Below are 24,407 nucleotides of genomic sequence, written 5' to 3'. Positions count from 1 at the left end.
ATTATGTCAATAATTATAAGTTTATAATAATAATACATAGCTTCAAGACGTTTAAAAAGTGTTTTCTTACTATTCAACAAGTCAAGTCAATGTATCTGACTATAAAGATGTTGTTAGGTTAGCTAATTACGTAATAACTTAAGACAGCAGGTTGCTTAATTAGGGACTGAATAACTTAACTGATTTGTTGTTAGATAGATCACACAACTTGTTTTTTTTACAAGATATGTTTTTGATGTCATTATGTTTCACCCATTACAGTTGTTGAACACTCGAGACCCCGTGTCTGCTCGCTACCTGAGAAGCCTTACAACCCTCGGGTTTCTGATGACCTCTACAGACTTCGAACGTTCTCTATCACCAATAAGGGCAGCGTGGTAAATTGCGGTGACTCTATATGCAATCGACGGAGCCGTTCTAACACCTCAGTCAATTCAACTAATAGCAGGTAAGAAGACGTGGATTACATCTGGCTCCATCCTGGCTATGATATGGCATAATGGACAATCATTCTGGTTGTAGTGTGAAAGAGTTTTGTCTGTTTCTTACGCGAATATTACATTGTTTTTTTAAATTGTAATTTGGGAGAAGGCTCGCCTGATGTTATTTGCCCATGGATACTATCAGTGCCAGAGCGCTCGTGAGTACGTTGCCGGCATTTTAAGAATTGGTATGCTTTTTTCTTGAAGGACCCAAGGTCAAATACCCGGGTATCACGAGAGATGCCTTTTAAGTAAATAAATTCCCTTATTAGGAAGAGGAAGATGTCTCTCCCCTGCTGCCTAGCATCACGGCCATAGAACTACCTAATCTGCCTTATAGGCTACTACGTAGGGGTATTATAAAAAAGTCGAACATAGTGGTGGTGAGTGACAAAGGTTACCTTAAAAAATGCTCAGTTGTGGAACTACGGACGTCGCTGTTGAAAACTAAGCATTTCGCTTTTATTTCAACCAAAACCAAATGAACTTTTCGCATAGCGTATTTGTTACGTATACGTATCACAACGGACAACAGGTCTTTTGAGTCTGGTCTAGAAATGGAAACCCTTGAAGTGAATTTAAAAATATATTCGTGTTTATGTAATATTACAACAACTAGTACATGTTAAAGTTTGATATAAATGTGTAGTATGATCAAACTGAAAATGTATTAAATTGCTAAACAAAAATCATTTTTCGACAGTTGTGCGTGAAATTACTGTCTACCCACAATCATAGACTAAAGAAATTCAACCATAGACCGGAAGATATCCATAACCCGTGCTAATCAGATAAAAGTGACTGATTACAGAGTCGCGTGCTAATGCCGACCTATATCGCTTTCTTGACAAATGCACAAGATATTATGTATTCAAGAATTTGGGTAACGGTAGGGGTTCTTAAATGTACTGAAAGTTCATAACATAAGCCTTAAAGCTTAAACAATAGCTTTGTTTAATTAAGGCAATCAAGGTTTATTATAATTTACCAAAAACATTAAAAGATCTTCCTACTAAAGTTCTTGATTATTTGCGTGAAAAAATATAAATATAATACAAGAATTTACTGTAATGATATGAATCATAATGTATGTTTGTAAAATTGCTTTTAAGACAAATATGCACGCCATTGTATGGCAGAATATGCGAACTTAAGATTGTAACCTTAATATTTCTTGCAAAGAATTTATTATTTTCGTTTAAAACAATTGCAATTACCCAATACACTTCCTCAACACTTGGGCTTAAAATAAAGATTTATACACATCACTTAGCGCTAAATATAGTAGTCAAAATACCATCTGTATCACCTAGACGTCTTCACACTAAACTTTCTTGAGGCAGATTTTGCCGCGCACCACCACTTTGTGGAGCCAGCTGCCCTCTGAAGTATTTCCGAGCCAATTAGACTTAGGATACTTTAAGAAAAGAAAATAGCAATTCTCAAAAGGCCAGCGACGCGTGCCTTATGGCAATGTGTCACTAAACATCAGGTGAGCCACCTACCCATTTGCCCCCTGTTACATAAAAAAAACCAGTTGAATTTGGAGTCATACTTGAATTTTACCCTATGATCGAATCCTTGACCGTCAGTGCAATTACGCACATAGAAAAATATTGATACACAACCTGGGTTCGAACTGATCTTCAGATTTGATGACGACTAAGTATGAACCTGCATTGATAAAGATGAAGATTCGTCAGCTTTGCTGGCACATTAAGGCAATCTTTAATCTTGTTTAGGAGATGATTGACTTCAATTCCTATTGATTTGAGAATTAATTCAATTTTAAAAGCATAAGTGGATCATCAAGAAACCAATGAACAAGACGAAGAAAAATGTCTGTAGGCAGGTTATAGATCGATATAGGCGATATTATAGATCAGGATTATATGTACCACGGAAGATTAAAAAGACCGCCACAATACAGAGATGTCCCTAGTGGAGAAATGAAAACTATATTATAAAAATTGTAACCAGAAAATGCTTTCAGGGCTTCAGATAGGTCTCCGTTCGATGGTTCATGTTGTTCTGGATACAGGCCCGTGGACTCCAGCAGCCTCACCACACCCGATGAAGACGACTTGGATCCCGTAAGTATTTTTCTTTTAATTTTGTGTGATATTTATGTTTTTTTTTTAATGCTGTTTTTCCCCGTAGTAAAATTGTAAATTACGCAAAACATAATATTAGAAAAATATAATCTTTTTGAAAAAATAATCTATAATCTCCTGGATAGTCATGCAGTCATATTTCTCTAGATACCAAAATATCGAGTGGTGCTGTTAGGAGACGCAGGAGTTGGCAAAACGGCACTGGTCTCACAGTTCATGACGTCAGAGTATATGAACACGTATGATGCTAGTCTGGGTAAGATTTCAAGTTCTTTCTGTCTTTTGAACTTTTAATTACTATTTATATGGGTTATTAAGGAGTGTTTTTCTTAATTTATTCCATTATTATAAAGATTTGTTCTAAGAAATTTCAATAAATACATTTCTAGCCGTATCCAAATAGCTAATTTATATAATATTGTTTCGGTTATTCTGAATTTCTCGTACAATAGATGTAATTATCTTTCCGGTACTTTGGAGAGGCTTTTATTGAAACATTAAACCATACCGCGTTAATGGTGGTGAATGAGGTCTAAATGTCACCAGACGCCTGTCAGATGTCGGATGCAGTATAATTTCATAATTAGATTGGTAGAGTCTAAAGGCAAAGAACATTTATTTCCTTTTTTGGGGTAAAAAAAAGAATGTGTTTAATCTTTTATATACGTATGTGCGACAAAAAGTGACAATGAATACGTGAATTATCAAAGATAAAAAATATTTGCGTAATATAATTGATGAATGAACATGATTAAAAAATTAAATTTATATGTATGAAGTAAAACACTTTTTGAACGGATTAAAGCTATGTATTAAAACTTATAGTTATTTACATAATTCTAAATTTTCCGACGTTTCGCGTACTTTTCAGCGTGAGTGACCACGCACGCTTTATATGTATGTTCAAAACGCCTGTCACCTTCCTCTTTATTGTGATTAGTCAACAGCATCATCAGTCGAATAAGCGACATGATGCATCGTTTTGGGTCAATTTTCCCATAAACAGTTTCTACAGTCCTTGCTGTATCAGTATTTGCAATTACTAATAGCGACGGTAACGCGCTGTACCAAAACTCGGCATTGATGTTGGGCTCGCGATCTTTATAACCATTGAGAGATACAGAACGTCGCCTGTCTTAGAATAACAAGCAACAACTCAGCTGAATTTAATTTTTCCCAATGTAACCGAATCGTAAATGTTAGTGGCATAAATTATTTTCGTACACTGCGATCAAGTTATCCATAATGTTAAAATAGTTTAAATAATATTGTTGTGTTGAATAACCTTATGTTTAGGTTTTTATTGCTTAACAACATTAACACTGTCGATATAACTAATTACAAGATACTAAGACGTTCATTTGTTAAGTTTTTTTAATACGAATGATCAAAAATCTATGGTTAATTTTATTTATTAGTAGACAATAAACAAATCCAAAACAGATTACATAGATAAATAATACATATGAAACATATAACAAAACTACATTAATAGACAAAGAAATCTAGATTGTTACTGTACTTTGCTAACATGGAAAATCTATCTACTACTATCCTTCTAATTAGTGAAACCCCAAAATAACAAAAAAAAATTTATTAAAGTATTTATGCTATGTATTCAAAAAGGTTTTATATAATTTTTTTTCATTTTTCGAATGGAAACAATACTGTTCAAATTTGAAATGAAGATCTGGTCTCATATATCAGTAAATTTCTAGTCTGATATACCAAACGTAAATGAATATTTATTTTTATTAGACGTACATGAATTTCAGGAGTTTGATTAATATAAAAATAGCCTATGTTGATTAAAAACTTGTTGCTTCCGTCACGTGGCTGACGGGTCTTTTGTTAACTTTGAAACTCCGCTTTGACGCACGAGTCTTTTGGCAGTTGAAAGAGTTCGTTTTTTTAACGCTGCAATCTCAGGTACTACTCAATTGAAATGAAAAAAAAATAACTTGTTCGGAACTACTCAATTGAAATGAAAAAAAATAATAACTTGTTCGGAACTACTCAATTGAAATGAAAAAAAAAAATAACTTGTTCGGAACTACTCAATTGAAATGAAAAAAAAATATAACTTGTATTATTATATTTTTTTATGTTTTATGTACGAGGGGCAAACGGTTGAAGCTCACGATTTTAAATGACACTCACATTGTCAGAGGGATCGTGAGCATCGCATATTAATTAACATTAAGGCTGATTGTGGCCAAATGTCTGTCCAGTTCTCTATAAAGATTTTAGCTTGAGGGAATCTATAATATTAGGAAGCCGATTTTATAGCAGTATACAATTTGGAAGTTAAATAATTTATTGAGAAACTTTTGTACCTTCTTAGCTCATTAAAATTTCATTCTTCGCTAATACCTTGCGACTTGCTGTCACCTGTACCCAGATAGTATATGCTTGGTTGAAATGTATTTTTCTTTTAAATTTCCTAGCAGAGATAACTGAATTATTATATTATTAAATATCGAATTAAGGATTCAAACATTATAGTTTAAACTATTCACTAGTATTGTAAAAAATTGAGTTATAGCTATTAACATAATATTACCTTTTAGCCATTATTATTATGAAGTCCAAACAAAACAAAAGTAAATAAAGACCTTAAGACTAATTTAAGTCTAACCTAATTTACTAATAGGGAAATTTAACATAAGAAATTGTCCATTAACACTCCTTACAGTCTCTATTAAGGGAAATACACTCTGGTCTTGTGTTCTATTTTTTTACTTACTATTCGCTCTTTGTTACATTCGCTTTTAAACATTATAAATTGTAAAACAAAATTCTGCATATATTTAAAACCAAGAGAGTGACCAAAGACTTAGCCGAAGAATTTTTTTTAGAACCAAATGTACAATTCTATAACTTAAGTTCCCAAACACTACTATGATAGAAAAACTAATCATTGCGAACAGGTGACATGGCAAATTTATGTATATTAAGGAAATATAATACAATTTTACTAAACATTTGCAAGTATAGATCGGAAAATATAATCCAGAGAAGCATTTATTCCCATGATATCGAACTCAGGTCATGTGTAATCGACGGTTCAATAGAAAACGTGAAACTATTCGCAACTAAAAAAACAAATCCTTTCGCTTAAATTTACTGTTGAAACTTTACACTTGTCCTGACACAACCGTGATTGCTTGCGCTTTGAAGTTAACAAACGAATGGAATTTTTAATATTTCCAGTAACCGCTTTCATGTGACATAGTTTTAAAAAATAACCTTTAGGCTAACGCTACAGGTTGTGCCAATTGACTTAACGTAACTTTCAAACTGGCCCAAAACAAGTTGAAATTTGTTAATTTTGTATAGCTTTTTTAAAATATTAACCATCACAAAATTGTAGTTATAATAAATAAATTGTTCATTATTTAACAAGTATTTCTACTCGTTTAACAACGTCCATATAAATGCACTGTATACAAACATAATAAATAGTGGGTGATTTTATCGCCTAAGTCAGAGTCATTATTAAGTTATTCTTGTTGAGGCATATTGTCAATCATTTTACTCGTGCAGCCTATGGGATCAGCCGTAGAATCCGTTGAATACGCTCCGTATACAGTATAAAAATACGTTTGGAATGCTATTGGGGTGCCTCGGTTTGTTTGCCGAGACTGAACTAACGGTTTTAACGCCATCATTCAGAATGAATGTTTGTTATTTTGACTATGTATTTGCGTGCTGTTCCCACGACAATATATGTGCGTGCTCCTATTTCACCATGCCTCCTGCTGATAGAGGACAAATCTTTGTTTTTATTATTAATTACTTAAGATGTCATATGGAACACGGTGTAATAGTTGCTGCTCCTTCCAAACGCTGTCTAAAACAAAATACTTGGTCAATTAAATCCAAGAGCAATGTTTATAAAATAATTAAGTCTACAATAATAAGCGCAATTATTTGAAAATAATGTGTTTAATTAAGTCATTTATTTATGAATTAGTTCCAAAACAACTATAAAATACTTACATTTCTCTCGTAAAAAAATCTTGTCAATACACAAAATCGATGCGGGTGAAGCTGCGAGCGACAATCAATTTACAATGCTTAGTACACCGTATATCACTTAAACTTAAACACTGGTGTTATAAATGCATTTTACAGCCTTTGGTAGACTTAACAACTTACAAGTTAAATAATTTAAAATATCTCTGAGAGAAGCAGGAACTTCATAGGAACTTATATTTCATACAATTCAGGTGTTTTTCTCTTCCATTCTACGCCCCTGATTTGATAGCATTAGAATCATTTAATTTCTTTTGATCTTCATAAGCTATTAAAAAAATATATTAAATTTTTGAAAGTCACACAATCCGTTCACTAGTGTTTGTAAAGTTGCGTAATTATCGAGTTCATATAATTTACAAATATAAGACTATCGTGACAGCGTGACTAAAGTTAACATGGCTAATACAATGAGTTATCAAAGTAAAACGTTTTACGGTCTGTGATATTTTTTTTTCTTCTAAAACATCACACGTGTTCAAATGAGGACAATCAGATACTTATAAAATATGTTATAGAAAGCATATACACGTGTGAAAATGACATTAAGGCGCAGCGCTAACCAGATCCCTGCAACTTCCTCACGATGGTCTAGGTCTAGGGTTAAGTTCAGTTAAGTTCGAATCACGGTTCGTCATAAACTAATAAGAAACAGTTGAAGTGTGAGACCGTAGTCAACCGTTGTAGTGCCTCTATTTTTTCCAACTTCAATAGCTATTATATTAATAAACATATTCTTCTCATCTACTCACTGCTAACTTTATATTATTTTTTGCTTTCACTCAACTGGGGCAGTTAAACGTGGTAAGTTTCTTTACGCTTTATACTCGCTTAGTTTAACTTTATAATTTTACTCTTTCAGAATTGTTGTTACTTTTATTCGTAACAAATGCATGTTAGCCGTGCGATTTTCAGGATTAGTATTTTTTTCTTCGCAACGTACTATCGCTCGTACGATAAAAGAAAACATGCATGTCTTTTACCCAACAGTCTCTTAAAATTCATCCTAATACCAAACGTATTTAGACTGAAAATGCCTTGAAACTATTAAAAATATTTAGTAACTAGCCCAAGTAGAAACGAATGCACTTATAGCAAATAAATAAATGATTATGTATTACTAACTCCAGCGATGCGTAGTAGACGCGACTAGTGATGACTTAGCGGCTTCAGAAATTCTCATCCTCTATGGTCGTAGTTTCGATCATAATTGCACACGAACGAAGTTTCCGTCTAAGTGCACATATAACACTCGTGTACGTTGAAGTAAGACATCGTGAAAAACCGACATACATGAGAGCCAAATAGTCGGCGGCGAGTGTGGCACAGAAGACTGTTCACGTACTTGACTTTATTGCACCCATATCTTCAGTGTTAATGGGATTTGCTTTTAATTCCCGATGTACAATTTTACACCGGTAAAACATATACCCAAAATTTACTGGTAACATATTGCTATTAAAATAAATCTTATGATACATGTGAATCAATACATAGTTTAACTCGATGCTTGTAGCGGTAAACGTGACTGTAACTGAAACAAATTATAGTTAAACATGTTAAAGAGATAACTAAATAATGATAATTACTTTATATATATAAAACATTCACCTGAGGATGCCATTTTAAAGTCTTAGGTAATTAGTTTGTAAATTAAACTGTCATTATCATATATCCGGTCCGGATCTCACCCGGCTTAAAGCTAAGATGAGGGATTCGACAAACATAACCATAATTTAATAATTTTTGGTTTTACACCTAATATTTGTCTATTAAGAGTAATATTGTCTTCCTAGATTATTTTCTCCTTGTTTCTCATATAAGACATTTGCATGTTTTTATATTTTGAGAGATACATTTTATATATAATATTAAAATAAACAAAATTATAGTACATTGCCACATACTTTTCTTGGCCGGTAAGATATGGATTAGGCCGGATTAGTATTGCCAATAAATAAAACAGGAATAATTTGAACTCACGCAGGCTAACATAATAATTTATTGAAAACAATATATATATTATGTTGTCTTATTATGACATTATACATTATCTTCTAGATACAGTTCTAGGTTTGAATTAGTGTAACACAAACTTAAGAACGACTCATATGATAGGTTTTGTTACATGTATTTTTATATAATATCCATTAAGATACCTAGCAATGAAAACCATTCGATAATTAAAACTTTTCCATTTTAATTATTAATGCAAGATATAAATACATTATACATGGGCTACATGACCCCAGAAGTTTTTGCCCAATTTAATAAAAATGAAAATAGTTTGTAATTTCAATGGGGTTCACTCGAGCCACTCGGTACAACTCAACACGGATCAAATATATACGGTAAATTTAAAATAGAATTTATGTACATGTACTTTAAGGAAGATTATAACATAATGTATACATCTTTAAATATTTATTAAATGTTGTTGTAAAGAGGCAGGTAGCTCACCTGACGCCGCCGCCCATGGACACTCTCACTGACAGAGGGCTCGCGAGTGCGTTGCCGGCCTTTAAGAAATTGTACTCTTTTGAAGGACCCTCAGTCGAATTGGTTCGGAAATACTTCAGTGGGCAGCTGTGGTGCGCGGCAAATACAGCCTTAAAAAACCGCTCAGTTATGGAACGACGGACGTCGAGGTGATACGGATGGTATTTTGTATTTTGCCTTGACGTCCGATGATGAAAATCAGCTGCAGGTATTAATCCGAACAACTCTTCTGAATAATCTACATGGTAAATGCGGTAGATGATGCAGAGTGACCCCACATCTCTACGCAACGCCAAGAGATCAAGCCGGTCGGTTATATTACAAATTTGAGACTTGATTTTCTTATAGAATATCCCTAGAGAAAACATAATGACTAGGAGAAAATAGGGTACGATCCCAAAAAGAGGTTAGTGCATAGTAGGTTGAACCATTTATCATTGTAATAATACCCAGAGGGGATTGAAACAATACCCGCAGTGAAAGATAAGGCCAAAATGTGTTCGATGGTTCAGAAATCTGTCAAAGTGATAAATTGGTGTAAAGGGTATTAATTTACAGTTAAGAACGTTTGCCTAGTGGTTAAGATAAACACTGAGGTAACGAATTCGGACCGTGGTTATTTAAAACATAACAACAAAAAACTTGTGAGTCCGGCGCATTGAGCTCCCGGGGTTCGCACTAGAATCAGAAGCGAGTAGAATGTTGAATTGCCATTAAATTATTATCTTTTCGAGGACCGAGGTTATAAACCAGACCAGATATTTCAATTACAGAAACTAAATTAAGGTGTTTTTTTTATAATCATGCAAATGACTGTGTACTTTTGTTAATTTACATTTAAATTTTTCTTAATATTGACGTTCATAAGTATATATAGCATTATGAATAAATTAATTTCGATTTACGGCTTTTAACTATAAGTTACTTTCACAGTACGGGGCTCGATGATTCCCGTGCTCTCTGGCATTGAGAGTGTCCATGGCGGAATTACTTAATATAAGTTGAGCCTCCTGCCCATAAGGCCCCAGTTCTATAAAAAAAACCTTCCAAAACACTCACGCAAAAACGAACATCCCATAACATTTACCTTAAGCTTTTAGAAAGGGCTATTAATAGAACTTTTATATTCTTTTTAAGCTTCAATTTATTTTATACCGAAAGTTGTTTAAAAGCATGAAGACCCTCGGGTGATGTAAAGATGATAATGATAACGTCGTCATGTTTTTTCAGTATCTACAAAAATATCAAGCCTTATTGAGAGATCTACACACTCGTGGGAAAAACGCACTTACTAGATTAGAGAGAAATTGAGTTAGGATAAAAATGTTCTTGGACTTTTATCTTACAATGAAATTTCATTTTCATTAATGGTATTTTATCAATATTTTATCGTCAATGTTGATGATGGTCATTATATTAATCTCACTAGCCGACTAGCTTTTCTGTAATATTTGATAAATACATAAAATTTTATCTGTACTGTCGTAAGAAAATTGTAATTCTGAGTATATAAAGAAATTCGTAATATTAACGTTCACAAAAGTTTCAAGCAATCTACGTACTGACACGTTACGAATAGACATTATGTCTTATTATGCTACGTACTTTATATTTTAACATTTACGTCATCCATAAAATTGGCCCATATGGTAAGGTAATTATTATTATATTGTCATGTGAGTTTAATTATGATTTTAGGATATCTTATAATTGAGAACGCTTGTCAGCTAATGGCTTCTAGACACCACGACTGACGCAATTTAAAGAATTGAGTGTCGTCTCGTCACGTACATAGAATCAGTGAGAAATGTTAATAGACACTATTGTTATTTTTCTTTGACATCGTCGTATGCACAGTTTATTGATCTATTAAAATCTAGCTAGATTTTGTGTGATTTGTGTCTGTATTAATTTATGTTATTAAAATACTATACCTTAATACGCGAAAGAAAACAAACGCTGATACCGTTAACTGTACTTAATTTTGATTTAATTAATTATCTTACTAATCTCGCAATGTTGGCATCTCTTGGTACAAAAAACTAAGTTTGTTAATGGAACTACAACTAGAAGTTACAGAGAATCAGTACTGATTACACCAGCCAACAAACTCACCAAAACAATTTACAGACTTCTCAAACATTTATGTTATTTTCGTGTATAAAATATAAAATTTTGCTTCTGAATATATGAGAATTAAAAATCAATAAATAGAACTAAAAAAATTGACAAAGTGTGCGGTATTATTTCGCTGTATTGCGATATTGTTGAGCGAGCAAAGCACCAGCTCTGAGGTCACCATTACTGTCTGCCAGGCGCCAACTTAAGCCTTTAATTATCGCACAGGCACTTGAACCCCCAAGAGTACTCCAAAGATAACAAAATCAACGTTGAAGGAGAGTATTTTTCCTTCTTATTCGTACCAGTTTGAGCTTAAAACATAAAGTTACTTTCATAATTCTATGTATGTGACTTGTAGCTCAGACCTTGGCCTTTAAAGGGTGATCTATAAACTTGGGAAGCTTTCAATTCATTTTTACGGCCCATTTATTTACGTTTACAGGAGCGGGGAACAAGCAAGGGTTATTTTTATTACATTTTTATATTGACTATAAAAATCGCTGTCGTATTAATCGAATTACAAAGAAGTGAGGGAGGGACAAGCAGTGGCTAGCTAATTTAATATCTGGAAGTAACTAGTGGTTAATCAATCATGCGTCTGTCTGCCCTGAGGTTGTGTTTAACTTCTTCGTTCTCAATCAATACTCGTTCGTTCAGTGATGGAATATATCGCGGCGAAATCGATATCTTATCCAAAAACTATTAACGGATTCAGAAACTCAAGCATATTACAATCCAAATAAACTCAGAGATTATAGTACTATTTTCTCGCAACAAAACCGTGAATATTTTACGGGGTTGTACGGCCTCTTTTATTATTCAAAGGATTGTATACAATGGCATTTTACTTGGCTGGTCAAAGTGCAAAGTATTGGTGTTTATTATTTACATTTAACAACGATAAAATATTTTAGAATATTTGTTTCATATAAAAAAAATGTTGTGCTATAAGATGGATCTAATAGGCATAAAACACTTTATTTCTCACGACCTTTTTATTAGCAATTAAGTCTGAGCACTGTTTAAGATCAATTAGATAAAATTTATAAAATAACGCAAATTTCGTGGAATGTTTTATAAATAAATTTTACTTACAAAGCTAATGCGACAAAAAGCCAGACGCAAAACCAAAGGGACCATTGCCCTTCAAATTATTTAAGTTCTTATTTTACTGTTAAATAAATATGTACTCCTTAAAACTCCTTCCTATGGGAGCCCAAAACTATGGCTAACGCTCTTCCGAAACTATAATCTTGAAATCTCATATCGTAACTCTTACTCTCATTCACTTCAGTCCGTATTCGCTTAGCTCCTTTTCCATCTTCCTTTAAATTTCTCCTGTACAAACATTACCTGTCCACATCGTATATTAACTTTAGTACTAACAACTAAATGACGTGAGACTGATGTTAAATTATCGTGATTCATGTACACTTTTTACTTTTGATTTTTCATGTATCCTTTTTTAGTTAAGTTTCTTTTTTGTGCCTGTTTAGTTTCGTCTTTATAACTATATGTAATATGTTGTTTTGCACTTTATGTCTCCCTTATCTAATTAAAAAAAAAACTCACAGTGGATGCCTGGAAGAGATCGCTCGAAAGCGAATTGCGCTCCTTTCAGTTAATTATGTTCATTTTTTTATATTGTAATGCAGTGACGTGATAATAAATAAATAAATATATATATATATATATCTGTGCAATGGCACTGTTACCAGTCATTATCGTCACAGAGCAGTTCGAATCTTCGATGACCAACCCCTCTCCGAGCGCTTTGACCCTTTGGCGTTGCGTAGATATGTGAGGTCACTCTGCATCTTCTACCGCATTTCCCATGGAGAGTGTTCAGAAGAGTTGTTCGGATTAATACTTGCAGCTGAGTTTCATCAATGGAAGTCGAGGCTGAATACAAAATTCCACCCGTATCACCTCCGCCGTTCCACTGAGCGTTTTTCAAGGCAATTTTTGCAGCGCACCATCGCTATGTGGAACCAACTGCCAACTGAAGTATTTCCGAACCAATTCGACTTTAGGTCCTTCAAGAAAAGAGCGTAACAATTCGTAAAATCCCAGCAGTGCGTATGCGAGCCATCTGGCATTGAGAGTGTCCATGGGCGGCGGTATCACTTAACATCAGGTGAACCTCCTGCCCGTTTGCCCCCTGTTCTATAAATAAAGCTGGAAAATTGACAACGTCAAAGTCTAATCAGCTTTTAGCCTCCAATACTTGAGATTTATGTTTCTGCCAATGCTAGATCTGCAAATTAACACCCTATTTGATAGTAAAGTTATTATTATTAATTTTGAGCTCTTCAAAGAAATTTGCTAAATCCATGATATATTCATATTCATGTTCAAATGCGAATTTCGACTAACCTACCATAAGTTAAATATAGAACTAGCTTCCCTTTAATCATAGAATGTGGGCGGAAGCAATCAGCTGTTATATATTCAAAGAATTTATTATTGCGATACGCTCTTCCATACGAGGATATTAAAAGCTATGAAGTTTTATTAAAAACTACACACGACATACACTGTGATAAATCGGCTTTGAGGCGTTATTAATATTTGCAGTGTGTTTAATCAATCACAATATTTTATATGAACAAAAACTATAATGTATTCATTACACTAAAATCATTAATAAGCTATTTATATGTTAATTATTTCTGGACAAACAATAGCGTAAAATTATATTTCCTGCCAGAAAATTGTTTCATATAGCAATCCAGCCACAGCGTAAGAATGATATTCAGCCACTTGGGACTTAGCGCTAAGAGTGAAGATGTGTTTTACGTTTTTATGTTTTTTAGGTATGGATCTAAAAAGTATAAATTATTTCATATCTGTGGTACGAATGCATATAGGATAAAAAGTGGTCCTTGTTTTCGTGTGATAGCAAAACCTTATTTATTTTTTCTTCCCGTGAAACACACAGGAATCAAGATTCAGTCTCAATTAGAATTTGAGTAATAAAACACAATATTATTCTCGTGAATGTTGAATCGTTCTGAATTCTTTTAACATCAACTCGCTATATATCCAGTGCTTCCCGCTTCCAATTGCAAACCCCTATTGTTTTGAGATCCTTCAAAACTCCATCCCACCAACGCAGCATCGGTCTACCGGGTTTTCTGCTGGCACCGGGTTGTGACTTTATTAAGGACCTTGGGGTTCTCTCATTCACGATTCGGTGCAGAAGTCCCAGCAACTTGAGCCTGTTGCATTTTATGAATTGAACTATGTTGGCGTCGATCTAGGATGTTATAAAGTTCTTTATTGTTACGAATACGCGAAACACCGTTTTCGATACAGGACCAAAGATTCTTCGAATAATCTTCCGCTCGAAAATGAGAGAAATCTTGTCTTCCTTGCTAGGGGGCCAGGTTTCAGAACCATAAGTGAGTACAGCTCGCACAAGAGTTTTGTACAGAACAAGCTTGGTATTCTTCCTAAGAACTCTTGATCGTAAATATCTTTGAAGGCCAAAGAAGCAGTGATTTGCCCTCATGATGCTGATCTCTCAGCTGGGATTATTATCACTAGTCACCATTGAGCCCATATCTCATACCTAATCCGCTGTTTTGTTGGTATTTATTATTATTACTAGTGTTTTTATTGTACCAAAATGTTCATATATTTTAGATACGATAGGTATTATGTATGATGTGGTAAACTTCAGTAAACCAATACATAATTCAAAGTCTATTTAACTTCGTAATATTTATTTCAAGTTCATGCAGACAACACTATAAACAAAGCTCTTGATTATTTATTTATTTTATTTATTTATTTATTGTTGTATAAGTGTTCTTAATATAAAGGTAGTTGATGTGGTGGAAACACAAACTGTGCACAGTCATAATCTATTTCAATAAAGTTGTTAATGAATGAGTCAATCTTTATCGTGATGGTTATAATTATATGAAGCCCTAAGCATTTGGAAATCAATATAACCCTTCCGATTGTATCGATTGGCACCTGTGACCAATTTGAACGGTTGAACGCTTCGACTCGCAATTTCATTAACAGAATGTTCGCACCTTCGCCGTTTCAATTTAACTTTGATTAATATTTTCACCCTTTCAACATGTTAAGCAGTATTTTAAATTCCGCTGATGGCTTTGTAGTTGAATTAATATAAAAATAAAAACAAATCATTGTCACTACAAGGATTTTATATCTGGATCTCAGATTTCTCTATCATGATCATTTGTCAATAAGCAATCAGCTTCCTGTGCCTGATGCACGCTGTCGACTATTTGGGTCTAAGAACAATCGATTTCGTGGAGTTGTTCTCCTTCACCGTTCGAGCGAATGTTTAATGCGCACATATACGTATAAAGTACCTTGGTGCACAGCCGGGGACCGAACTTACGACCTCAGGGATCGGACTCGCACGCTGAGGCCACTAGGCCAACACGGCTTATTAAAAAAATATAAAAGATAAATACAAAACATCTAGTAAAAAATCAACTTCGAACTATGTTCTGGTTTGCTTAGTTGACTTATCGAGTTTTTTTATGTCTACCCATATTTTTGATGCTGTTATGTTTTTGTTATTTTATACACCTCCATCTGTGTTCCCTAATTATTAATCTTAGTTTTATATATTGTTTAGTTAAGCGAATTATGTATGAAATTCTTATGAATAATAAATTTATTCTTAAACCGTAAATACAATTTAATGGATCAGTATTTGCAGCTATGGGGATCGAATTTCGGTCACTGAAAGTCTATATTTTAGAGGAACATATAGATATATATTATAAACACTTACAATACAATATTAGATTGTGACTCATTATAAAAAAATCCGAAATGAATTTAAACTTTACAAAGCAGATCATATATCATATACTATAAATTATCATTAATTATAACCTCTCATGCTCACTCAGACGCAGTAATATATCTGTCCTATTGTCAATGAATAAATGATAAAGAAAAGAAGGTTAAATAAAGCGAATCGTAGTCTATGTGTTGCTATTATCGGCTGTCCGGTGCAGTCGAGTGCACACGACTAGCGATTTCCCGCTTAATTGAGAATAAACGATGTGCCAGAGAGAATTTTATCGTGGAACTAAGCGATTTTTAATATTGTACAACTACATTCGTTATATAAGCCTGCTTATTAAGAGTTTAAAGGCAGTTTATCGTTTTCTAAATACATTAATAGTTAACAAACATGCATAAAGGAGAGAGGTCACTACTAGTTATTGCGACGATTTTTAAACGTTTGGTGGCCGTTTCATTTGCGGAAGTCATTTACCATCAGGTCCGGTTGGCCCCATGTTTAAAAAAAACCCTTATATATTTTATGTAAAGTAAGTTTAATAATATTCAATATAATCTATCCAATATCCTGTATATGTTATCATTATTAATAATAATATTGTATTATGAATGCCATTATTATCATTAAAACTCCTTGCACGTAAATATTTAAAAAAATATCCGCTATCCATTAAAATTGTGTTTTAGTTATTCAATAAATTTCTAGTAATTATAAAATGCTAATACGTAAATGTATTCACGAAGTTTTCATAAAAAAACTTTAGGTTATTTCTAGTTTGACTTACACATCAAATATTAAACATAATCTATATATAAAAAAGTAAGTCGTGATAGTTTTGGAGAGGTAGCTTAGAAGGAAGCTAGTGTACGTAGCCTAGAAGACGGACAAAGGATTTACACTATTTACCGTGACATAAAACGTGGTATAATAAAATGCAAGAAACAGAAAAACTAAAAATTTATAAGTCAAGACATCAGTGTAGCCGTTGATTTGAAAGAAATTGTATAACAAAACACAACTGACAGCTAAATGTAATGATATTTATGGTTAAGTATGACTGAATATTTTACAGTGAAAGTCGGTTGATTTGTTTATTTTGAGTTTCTATCACGTTATCATGCGATGTTATCATTAACTATGCCACGACCATGACGATCGAATCTTTCCCGACAATGCCGTAATGCAATAAATGGCTGGAGCGTTTTCGATAAGTGTTTAAGAGGATTCAAGAGTAGTTCAGATAATTTACAATTACATGATTTTGTTTTGTTATTTTAAAATTGCATTTTTGTATTTAAGATGTATACGACAACGTCTGTCGTGTCCGCTAGTTTATAAAAAAAATCGGTTGTCTGTAAAGTTGGTTTACGTCATAACGTCATAAGAAAATACTGATGGTATGGTTGTATTTTTCACAAGAACATTTCAATGTTATTTGTTTGATAGATATTTTGTATGGATATAGAGAAGGAGGTAAATGGAAATCACAATTGAATTTATCAACATTTTATAATTATATAATTTTTTTTTCATCGCTCACTCAAGTAGGAGACAGTTGTCGAACGCTGCCGAACGCGGAGGCCGATTGTGCCTCTTTGTCGCTCGTTCCGCGCTCTCGCTTGCACTTCAAGCCTTAGGGCTCATTCAGACGAACGGCACGTGCTAACTGCAGGCGTCAACGTTTGTCGACGCTTGCAGTTGTGGCGTGCCACGACCGCCATTTTGTCAGTCGACTGCAAATAGTCCAAGAGTGCGCAAGCGTCCCGCATCCACACAATGAGCTCCAGTGAAGAGATTGATATTGAATTGCTGATAGTTGCAGTAAAAAAAAGAGCTTGTATTTGGAATTATAAATTACGAGACTATAGTAACAAAACAATAAAAAAACAGGGCATGGGCGGCTGTGTGTTGTTGACATTCGTCAAAAATTTATTTTCGTTTCTTGGAAAACGTGGATAGAGTGTAAAAAACTTTCCATCTTGTTCTCTGTACATCAATATTTCTTCAACTCATAATGAACGTGTCTGTCTTCTTCGCTTTTGTCGGCGACGACGGCGAAGTAGAAGCAATAACAGTGTTTCTTCATCGGAAGCAACTGCAACATTTTGCAACTGGCTCCCTGTCTACTAATATATAGTTGCGTAGCACGTACCAACTGCAAGCGTAAAAACCCATCGACGGCTGCCGCCGACACGTTGGCGCTTACTGTCGACGCACAGACGACTGTCGTTAACGGTAGTCGACGGCAGCCGTCGACGCTTGCAGTTGGCGCGTGCCGTTCGTCTGAATGAGCCCATAAATGGAACGCCTCAGAGCGAGGTAACGCAAGACGTTGATACGCAAAAGTGAAAACTGAAAACATCGCCACAGCACAAAATCCTTACAGTTTTACCAGTTACGAACTATCTTGAAAGTATTAATATAAAAACATCTAAACACATCTTAAATAAAGCACCGTTTAGTTCAAGCCATAAGACGAGAGACGTGGTGTCCTACGAAGCGACAATATTATTGTATTGTATTTATTTTCCCGCCATTTAATTGAAATACACAATTGCTTCCTTCCAGATGATACCTAAATTTATTTGCGATTTCCCTTTGTAGAAAATATATTCGTGATTTAAAGCTTTTAAAAAAGGCTTTCTATTCAATATACAAAAAAAATCGCAGCGATTGCAGACATCTAGCGCTATTTAAATTTATATGTTTTTAAATATACAAAATATTATTATTAACTGTTATTGCATAACCAACGTTCCTGAGATTAGAAAAAAAACTATATGAAAGCAAAAGCTTTTAGTACAAAGTTTACTATGAATTTTAAAAATGTTTTGTTTAATTGATGGATCATTGTTGCAGACGACGAGTTTGGCGAAAAATCTGTGTCCGTACTACTTGATGGAGAGGAGTCTGAACTAATATTCATCGATCATCCGAGTACAGAAATGTCTGTGAGTGGCCATTTATAGATTATTATTTTTTACTGAACGAGCAGGTGGTTGGAAGAAAAAAGCGAGGTATCACGTAACTATATGCTATGATTAAAAGAGTCTGTATTTTGATAACACCAAATTCTAAATAATTTTTCATATTTCATCCAACGTTTAACTGTTAATCTAGTTATACACACCAGTGACGCTACAACCCTTTTAGGTCTGGGCGTCAGATCACTGTACCGGTTTAATGATCATATGTAATCTAATAGGCAAGTAGGTAGCCTCCTGTCTGTCACACTGTCGACTTTTTGGGTCCAAGCTTACGATATGACTATAAGAATGGAAGTAGTCCACTAAAGCCACTAGACCAACAACGATACTTCCAGTAATAGACAGCATATATAATCGTGTAGTGGAGTTAGATTTTTCTTTCTTTATCTTATATAAGTACGTAGCAACTATCTCAAAGTATATTTGTAAATCGCCTTAAATTTGCTGTAGAACGCCAGATGACAAGGCGATTGTTATAGTTACACTAAAGTGATACCTATATTACGAAAGGAAAATACAATACCTTACTCAATGACTATAAAAACCTTTTAAATTAACTAAGCTATCTCAACGCTTCGAATCACAGCCTTTGGACTGTATATTTATAATGTTTTTTAAGAACAAGAGGAAAGTAAAGTTCCTAACCACACAATCGGGCTTGGTGTACACAAAATTGAGCGTTTATTTCGATATAGTAACTTCTCTACCGGTCCCATGAAATGGAAAGTATTCTTCTAAAGCAACAGTAGTTTAATTTTAAAATTGTAAGTGTTATTATTATGATTAGTACTTAAAATGATTTACATGTCAAATGGAAAGTTTCATGAGGTTCGCCGCAGGGAACAGTTCTTAGGCCAACGCTTTTTTTAGTGTACATTAATGATTTATGTTCTCACTCGAGCTCACGAATGCTAAACTCTTTTCCTTCGCTGATGACACAGCTATAGTGTTCTACTCACACTCTAGGGAACAAGCCACACTGTTAGCTCATTTAAGTCTTCGCCAAATCTCTCAATTGCTTTTAGATAATCTCCTTTCTCTAAATACGTCTAAGACCAAATACATATGTTTTCACATATCGAAATCCAGCAAACCAAACCCTATCCCGCTTATTAAATTACACTCATGTTTGAACCTTCACAGCAACTCCAACTGTCGTTTCCTGGAACCAACTAAAACAACCAAATACCTAGGATTAATTATTGATTCAAGGCTTTGTTGGGGCCCTCAAATAAACTACCTATGTTCTCGAGTTCGTAAACTTATAAATGTTTTCAAACGCCTTAGAAAACCTTCTGAGCCACATACAATCTAGATAGTATATACTGCGTTATGCCAGTCGATATCATCTTACCGCATATCGGTATGGGGTGGAGCGGCATTGTCTTCAATGCTGAAAATTGAGCAAACCCAAAGTGCCATTCTTAAGATATCCTATAGGAAACCTTTCCGCTACCCAACTTCAAAATAGTTCAAAGAAACAAAGCATTTAACTGTTAGACAATTATACTTAATAGCAATATGCACTTTTTTGGAAATAAACACAACGCAAAATTATATTTAAGCAACCCAAAAACACACTTTCTTCGTACAACGCTTTTGCTCCTTCCGAGGCTCTTTCATCTTTAACCACTTCCTTAAAAACAAAATTATCACTATACATACACAATACTAAAAATCTCAAAAAAGGTAAATACAGTTTATATGTTAAAAGGAAGAGACTGACTGCCCACAACACGGAATCCTAGTGTGGGGTTCAGTGGACTTAACTATACCTAAATATCCTGTTAAATGTGTATAATAAAGTTTTTCTTTCTTTCTTTCTTAAGACACTAGCTGCCCAGTGCTGCTTGTGTTGTGTTTTACTTTTGCTTTACACCATTTTTTTTTGTATCATAAAATTTTCCTTTCCTTTTCTTTAAACTGTTTCTGAAGGCTAGGGGCCTTGTTTATTTCCCGGTAGTAACACGGAAAACGTTCAATGGCAATATCGATACAGATCACGAATGTGTACAACTCAATACTGAAATAGGAATTTACCGCTATTGTATTTAGTATTGTTGTAAGTTACAGAGTACCAGTGCAACTGCATCCCTAGTCTGTTTAAACATAACCTCTATTACGGAATATGGAGTACGTTATGACTTTGTGTGAACACGTGTACAACTAGAAGTAATTAAATACCGTCAACTCCTGTTTTAACTCAAGCGGATGCGGATATTTTTTAGCAGTTTTATTGAGATGTAATATACTGGTTATTAATTTCCTTTAAAGATATAGCAGCCACATAATAGTACAGCTGAGACATGAGTGATCTTAAATGTATCGATAAGTACTAAATATATATGGATGTCTATAGCCACCGGATTTGGCGATAAATTTATAATTACGTAACTATATATATATCTAACTAGAACAGGAAACATAGTTATAAATGTTACTAATTTACTTTCCGTGTATCTTCATAATATGATAAATATTAAATAAAAATCATATCATTTCAAGATATAACACATAATGTAGTGTTACACTATTTATGACGAAGAGAGTAAAGTAGTGGAACGAGAAAAGAAAAGTCAGGTCAGGAACTAACTTTTAACGATAGGAATATTATCGTCTAGCGACAGGATGGATGGAGGAGACAAAAAGGGACCGATTATTGACGATAACCTGAACAATGTCTCGAAAGCACCACTCGAAACCATATAACGGTTTTAATTAATGACTTTGATGTTAATAAATTAAAATTACAATGGCAGCAGATACCAGCGCCTTTGCTCCGATATATAATAAGTAAACTAATTGTCACATATAGGTATTAGTGTTAGTACTTGAGTTTAAATAATTGTATTACTTTAACAAATCTCCATACTATGAGACTGAACGATCGTTTATCAGGTGGAGAACTGCCTTTCAACCTACGAGCCGCATGCTTGCGTCGTGGTCTACTCGGTTGTCGCCAAAAGCTCATTCACCAGGGCAGCAGAACTGCTGGCGTACCTAGCAAGAGAACAGTTCACTTGCGATAGAACAGTTGTCTTGGTTGGAAATAAGGCAGATCTAGCAAGAGCACGACAGGTTACTACTAATGGTTAGTAAAATTTAGCTTCTGTAATCACAATAAAATGGCGCTGCTTTTTATTCATCCTCTTTCATACATTAATTTGCTATATATTATTTGCTTCCTTGTTCATTATTAAAGACATATTCCGGTTTTTTACAGTACTGTCAGCGTTAACTGTACATTTATAGACTCTCGTCACCCAAAACGGTATTGTATTTAATATATACATAGCCTAAGTCTCGCTAAAGCTGTGTATAAGTTTAGTAAAGCATAGCTGAGAGGTAATTTTATGCAAAGTTATGAATATTAAAACTTTGAGCTACGTTTCCTACTCGAAAGTTTGTTAAAAGGAAGGTTAAACATTAAAGATTTCTAATGACGCTATTCGTGAACAAATTAATGACCATAAATAATTAACCCTACCCTACATAACCAATTAATAATATTGCTGATTACTAGTAAGTAATTTTCAGAGTACCAATCCAATATGGTATCTTATCTTTGATCACTAATGAGCGATCACTCTCCGGAAATATATATTACATTCATATAGGACAAACATACAGCTTCATATGAAAAAACAAAAATACATCCTTAAGAAATACGTGGTAACCAACGTACAGAAAGCCTTGGAGTAGTGAGGTCACTCCGTGAAGCCTGCGAAGTGCCCAGAAGCCTTCTGTTCTTCTGGAAGTAGCTAGGCTGGCTTAGTTAGCCAGGACTTCACGCACAACGGAAGAAAACTCAGTCTACCAACTTTTAACCCTTTTCTACATTCTTATTATATTTTGTTGCAGAGGGAAAAGCTTTAGCCACGTCACGTGATTCCAAGTTTATTGAAACATCATCTGGAATTCAGCACAACGTGGATGAGCTTTTGGTTGGGATTCTAAAACAGATACGTTTGAAGGAGAGCAGAGAGAAGAAACAAGCAAAGAAGATCGGTAAACAGGTATATTTTCCAAAAAGTTATAAGAAATGTTGAATGAATGAAACACAGCTGAAATTTCATTTTGAAAACGTTTTATAAAGAAAATATTTTTTACTGAAAATTGATTGTAGACACTCATTGCCACGAAATGAAAAAGAAGTTTTCATCGAGATAAATACAAAAACAAATGGTTTTTACACATTTTTACAGGACTAGGTACTCGTATTTAAAGTATCAGAAACTTCCACATGAAGATTAATAAAAATACCAATATTCTAGTTTAATTATGTAATTACTACATAATAGTATTACGTCAAGCACCATTAATATATCAAGTGGACGAGACTAACTGCCCCGGACACAGGGAATCCTAGTGTGTGTGCGAGCGCACTTTGTCTTTAACTTGATACTCCTTTTATTATGTGTAATAAAATGTTTCATTCCAACATAATATTTAGTTTATCTTGTAGTATGCCACACGTTTATGTAACTTTAGACTGTGAAACTATTTGTCAATTGCCGTACTTTAACTTATTAAAAGTGGCCAATAATTATTTACTGAAACCGGCGTTAAATAAACAACACAAACAATGTTAGAATGTGGTGAGTAACATAAACTGTTTTAGCCCGTTAAAGTTTCTGCCTCAGGGGTTGCTCTAGGCATTCTACCAAAGGGACCAAAGCCGACTAACAAAGGAATTATTTTTGAGGCGAATTCGTATCGTTGGTCTGCCATATGGGCAATTGGGAGTAGTGAAATTTAATATTCCTGCTATATCATAATCCAGTGACGCTACAAACTCTGTATTGTTCTTAGCCGCAGATTGCATCTAGTAAGAGATCCGGCAGCAAGATTACTGCGCTCATCAGTTATATGTTATATGTTATATATTATATGTTCGTTAGACCAATACGCTGCTTAGATCATTTTTATCTCATAGGCTAGTAGGTGATCACTGATCAGCCTTCTGTCTCATATTACCGATTTTTTAGATTTGAGAGATGTCGTTTTCCTCACGATGTTTTCGTTCACAGTACGAGCGAGTCTTAGATGCTTAAGACAGAAATTCTATAAATGAAAAGTACACAGGATCGAACCTACGACCTCAGGTATGAGAATTGTTAGCTGAGGGAACTAGTAGCTGACATATTTAAACAATATTTTAGTTATTTGCTCTACTAGACTTATAATAAATAAACTTTTAATATAACATTTAAAAATTTGAAATCTAAACTAATTATAAATTACTTCATATATTGACTTTGAAAGTTGAGCCACATTCAACGAAGCTCGTTTATTGAACCTTAACTTTCTGAACTTGATTAATATAAGATTATTAAGGTATACCAAAAGTTTTGTAAAGTTTCAT

At 34.0% G+C, this 24,407-nt stretch overlaps 1 protein-coding gene across 1 annotated transcript in view; it reads left to right on the top strand.

Annotated features, from left to right (window-relative positions):
• The window catches only part of LOC123707113, a 55,412-nt gene that overhangs the window by 28,328 nt on the left and 2,677 nt on the right, over nucleotides 1–24,407 (top strand). Inside the window, exons 3-8 of the mRNA XM_045656910.1 lie at nucleotides 262–448; nucleotides 2,476–2,575; nucleotides 2,744–2,852; nucleotides 18,915–19,006; nucleotides 21,941–22,133; nucleotides 22,904–23,058. Of these exons, the coding sequence (XP_045512866.1) occupies nucleotides 262–448; nucleotides 2,476–2,575; nucleotides 2,744–2,852; nucleotides 18,915–19,006; nucleotides 21,941–22,133; nucleotides 22,904–23,058 (836 nt within the window). The remainder of the gene's footprint in view (nucleotides 1–261; nucleotides 449–2,475; nucleotides 2,576–2,743; nucleotides 2,853–18,914; nucleotides 19,007–21,940; nucleotides 22,134–22,903; nucleotides 23,059–24,407) is intronic.

This window comes from Pieris brassicae, chromosome 3 (genome assembly GCF_905147105.1).
Source record: "Pieris brassicae chromosome 3, ilPieBrab1.1, whole genome shotgun sequence".
Lineage (NCBI taxonomy): Eukaryota > Metazoa > Arthropoda > Insecta > Lepidoptera > Pieridae > Pieris > Pieris brassicae.
This window is presented reverse-complemented; position numbering and strand designations above follow the sequence as displayed.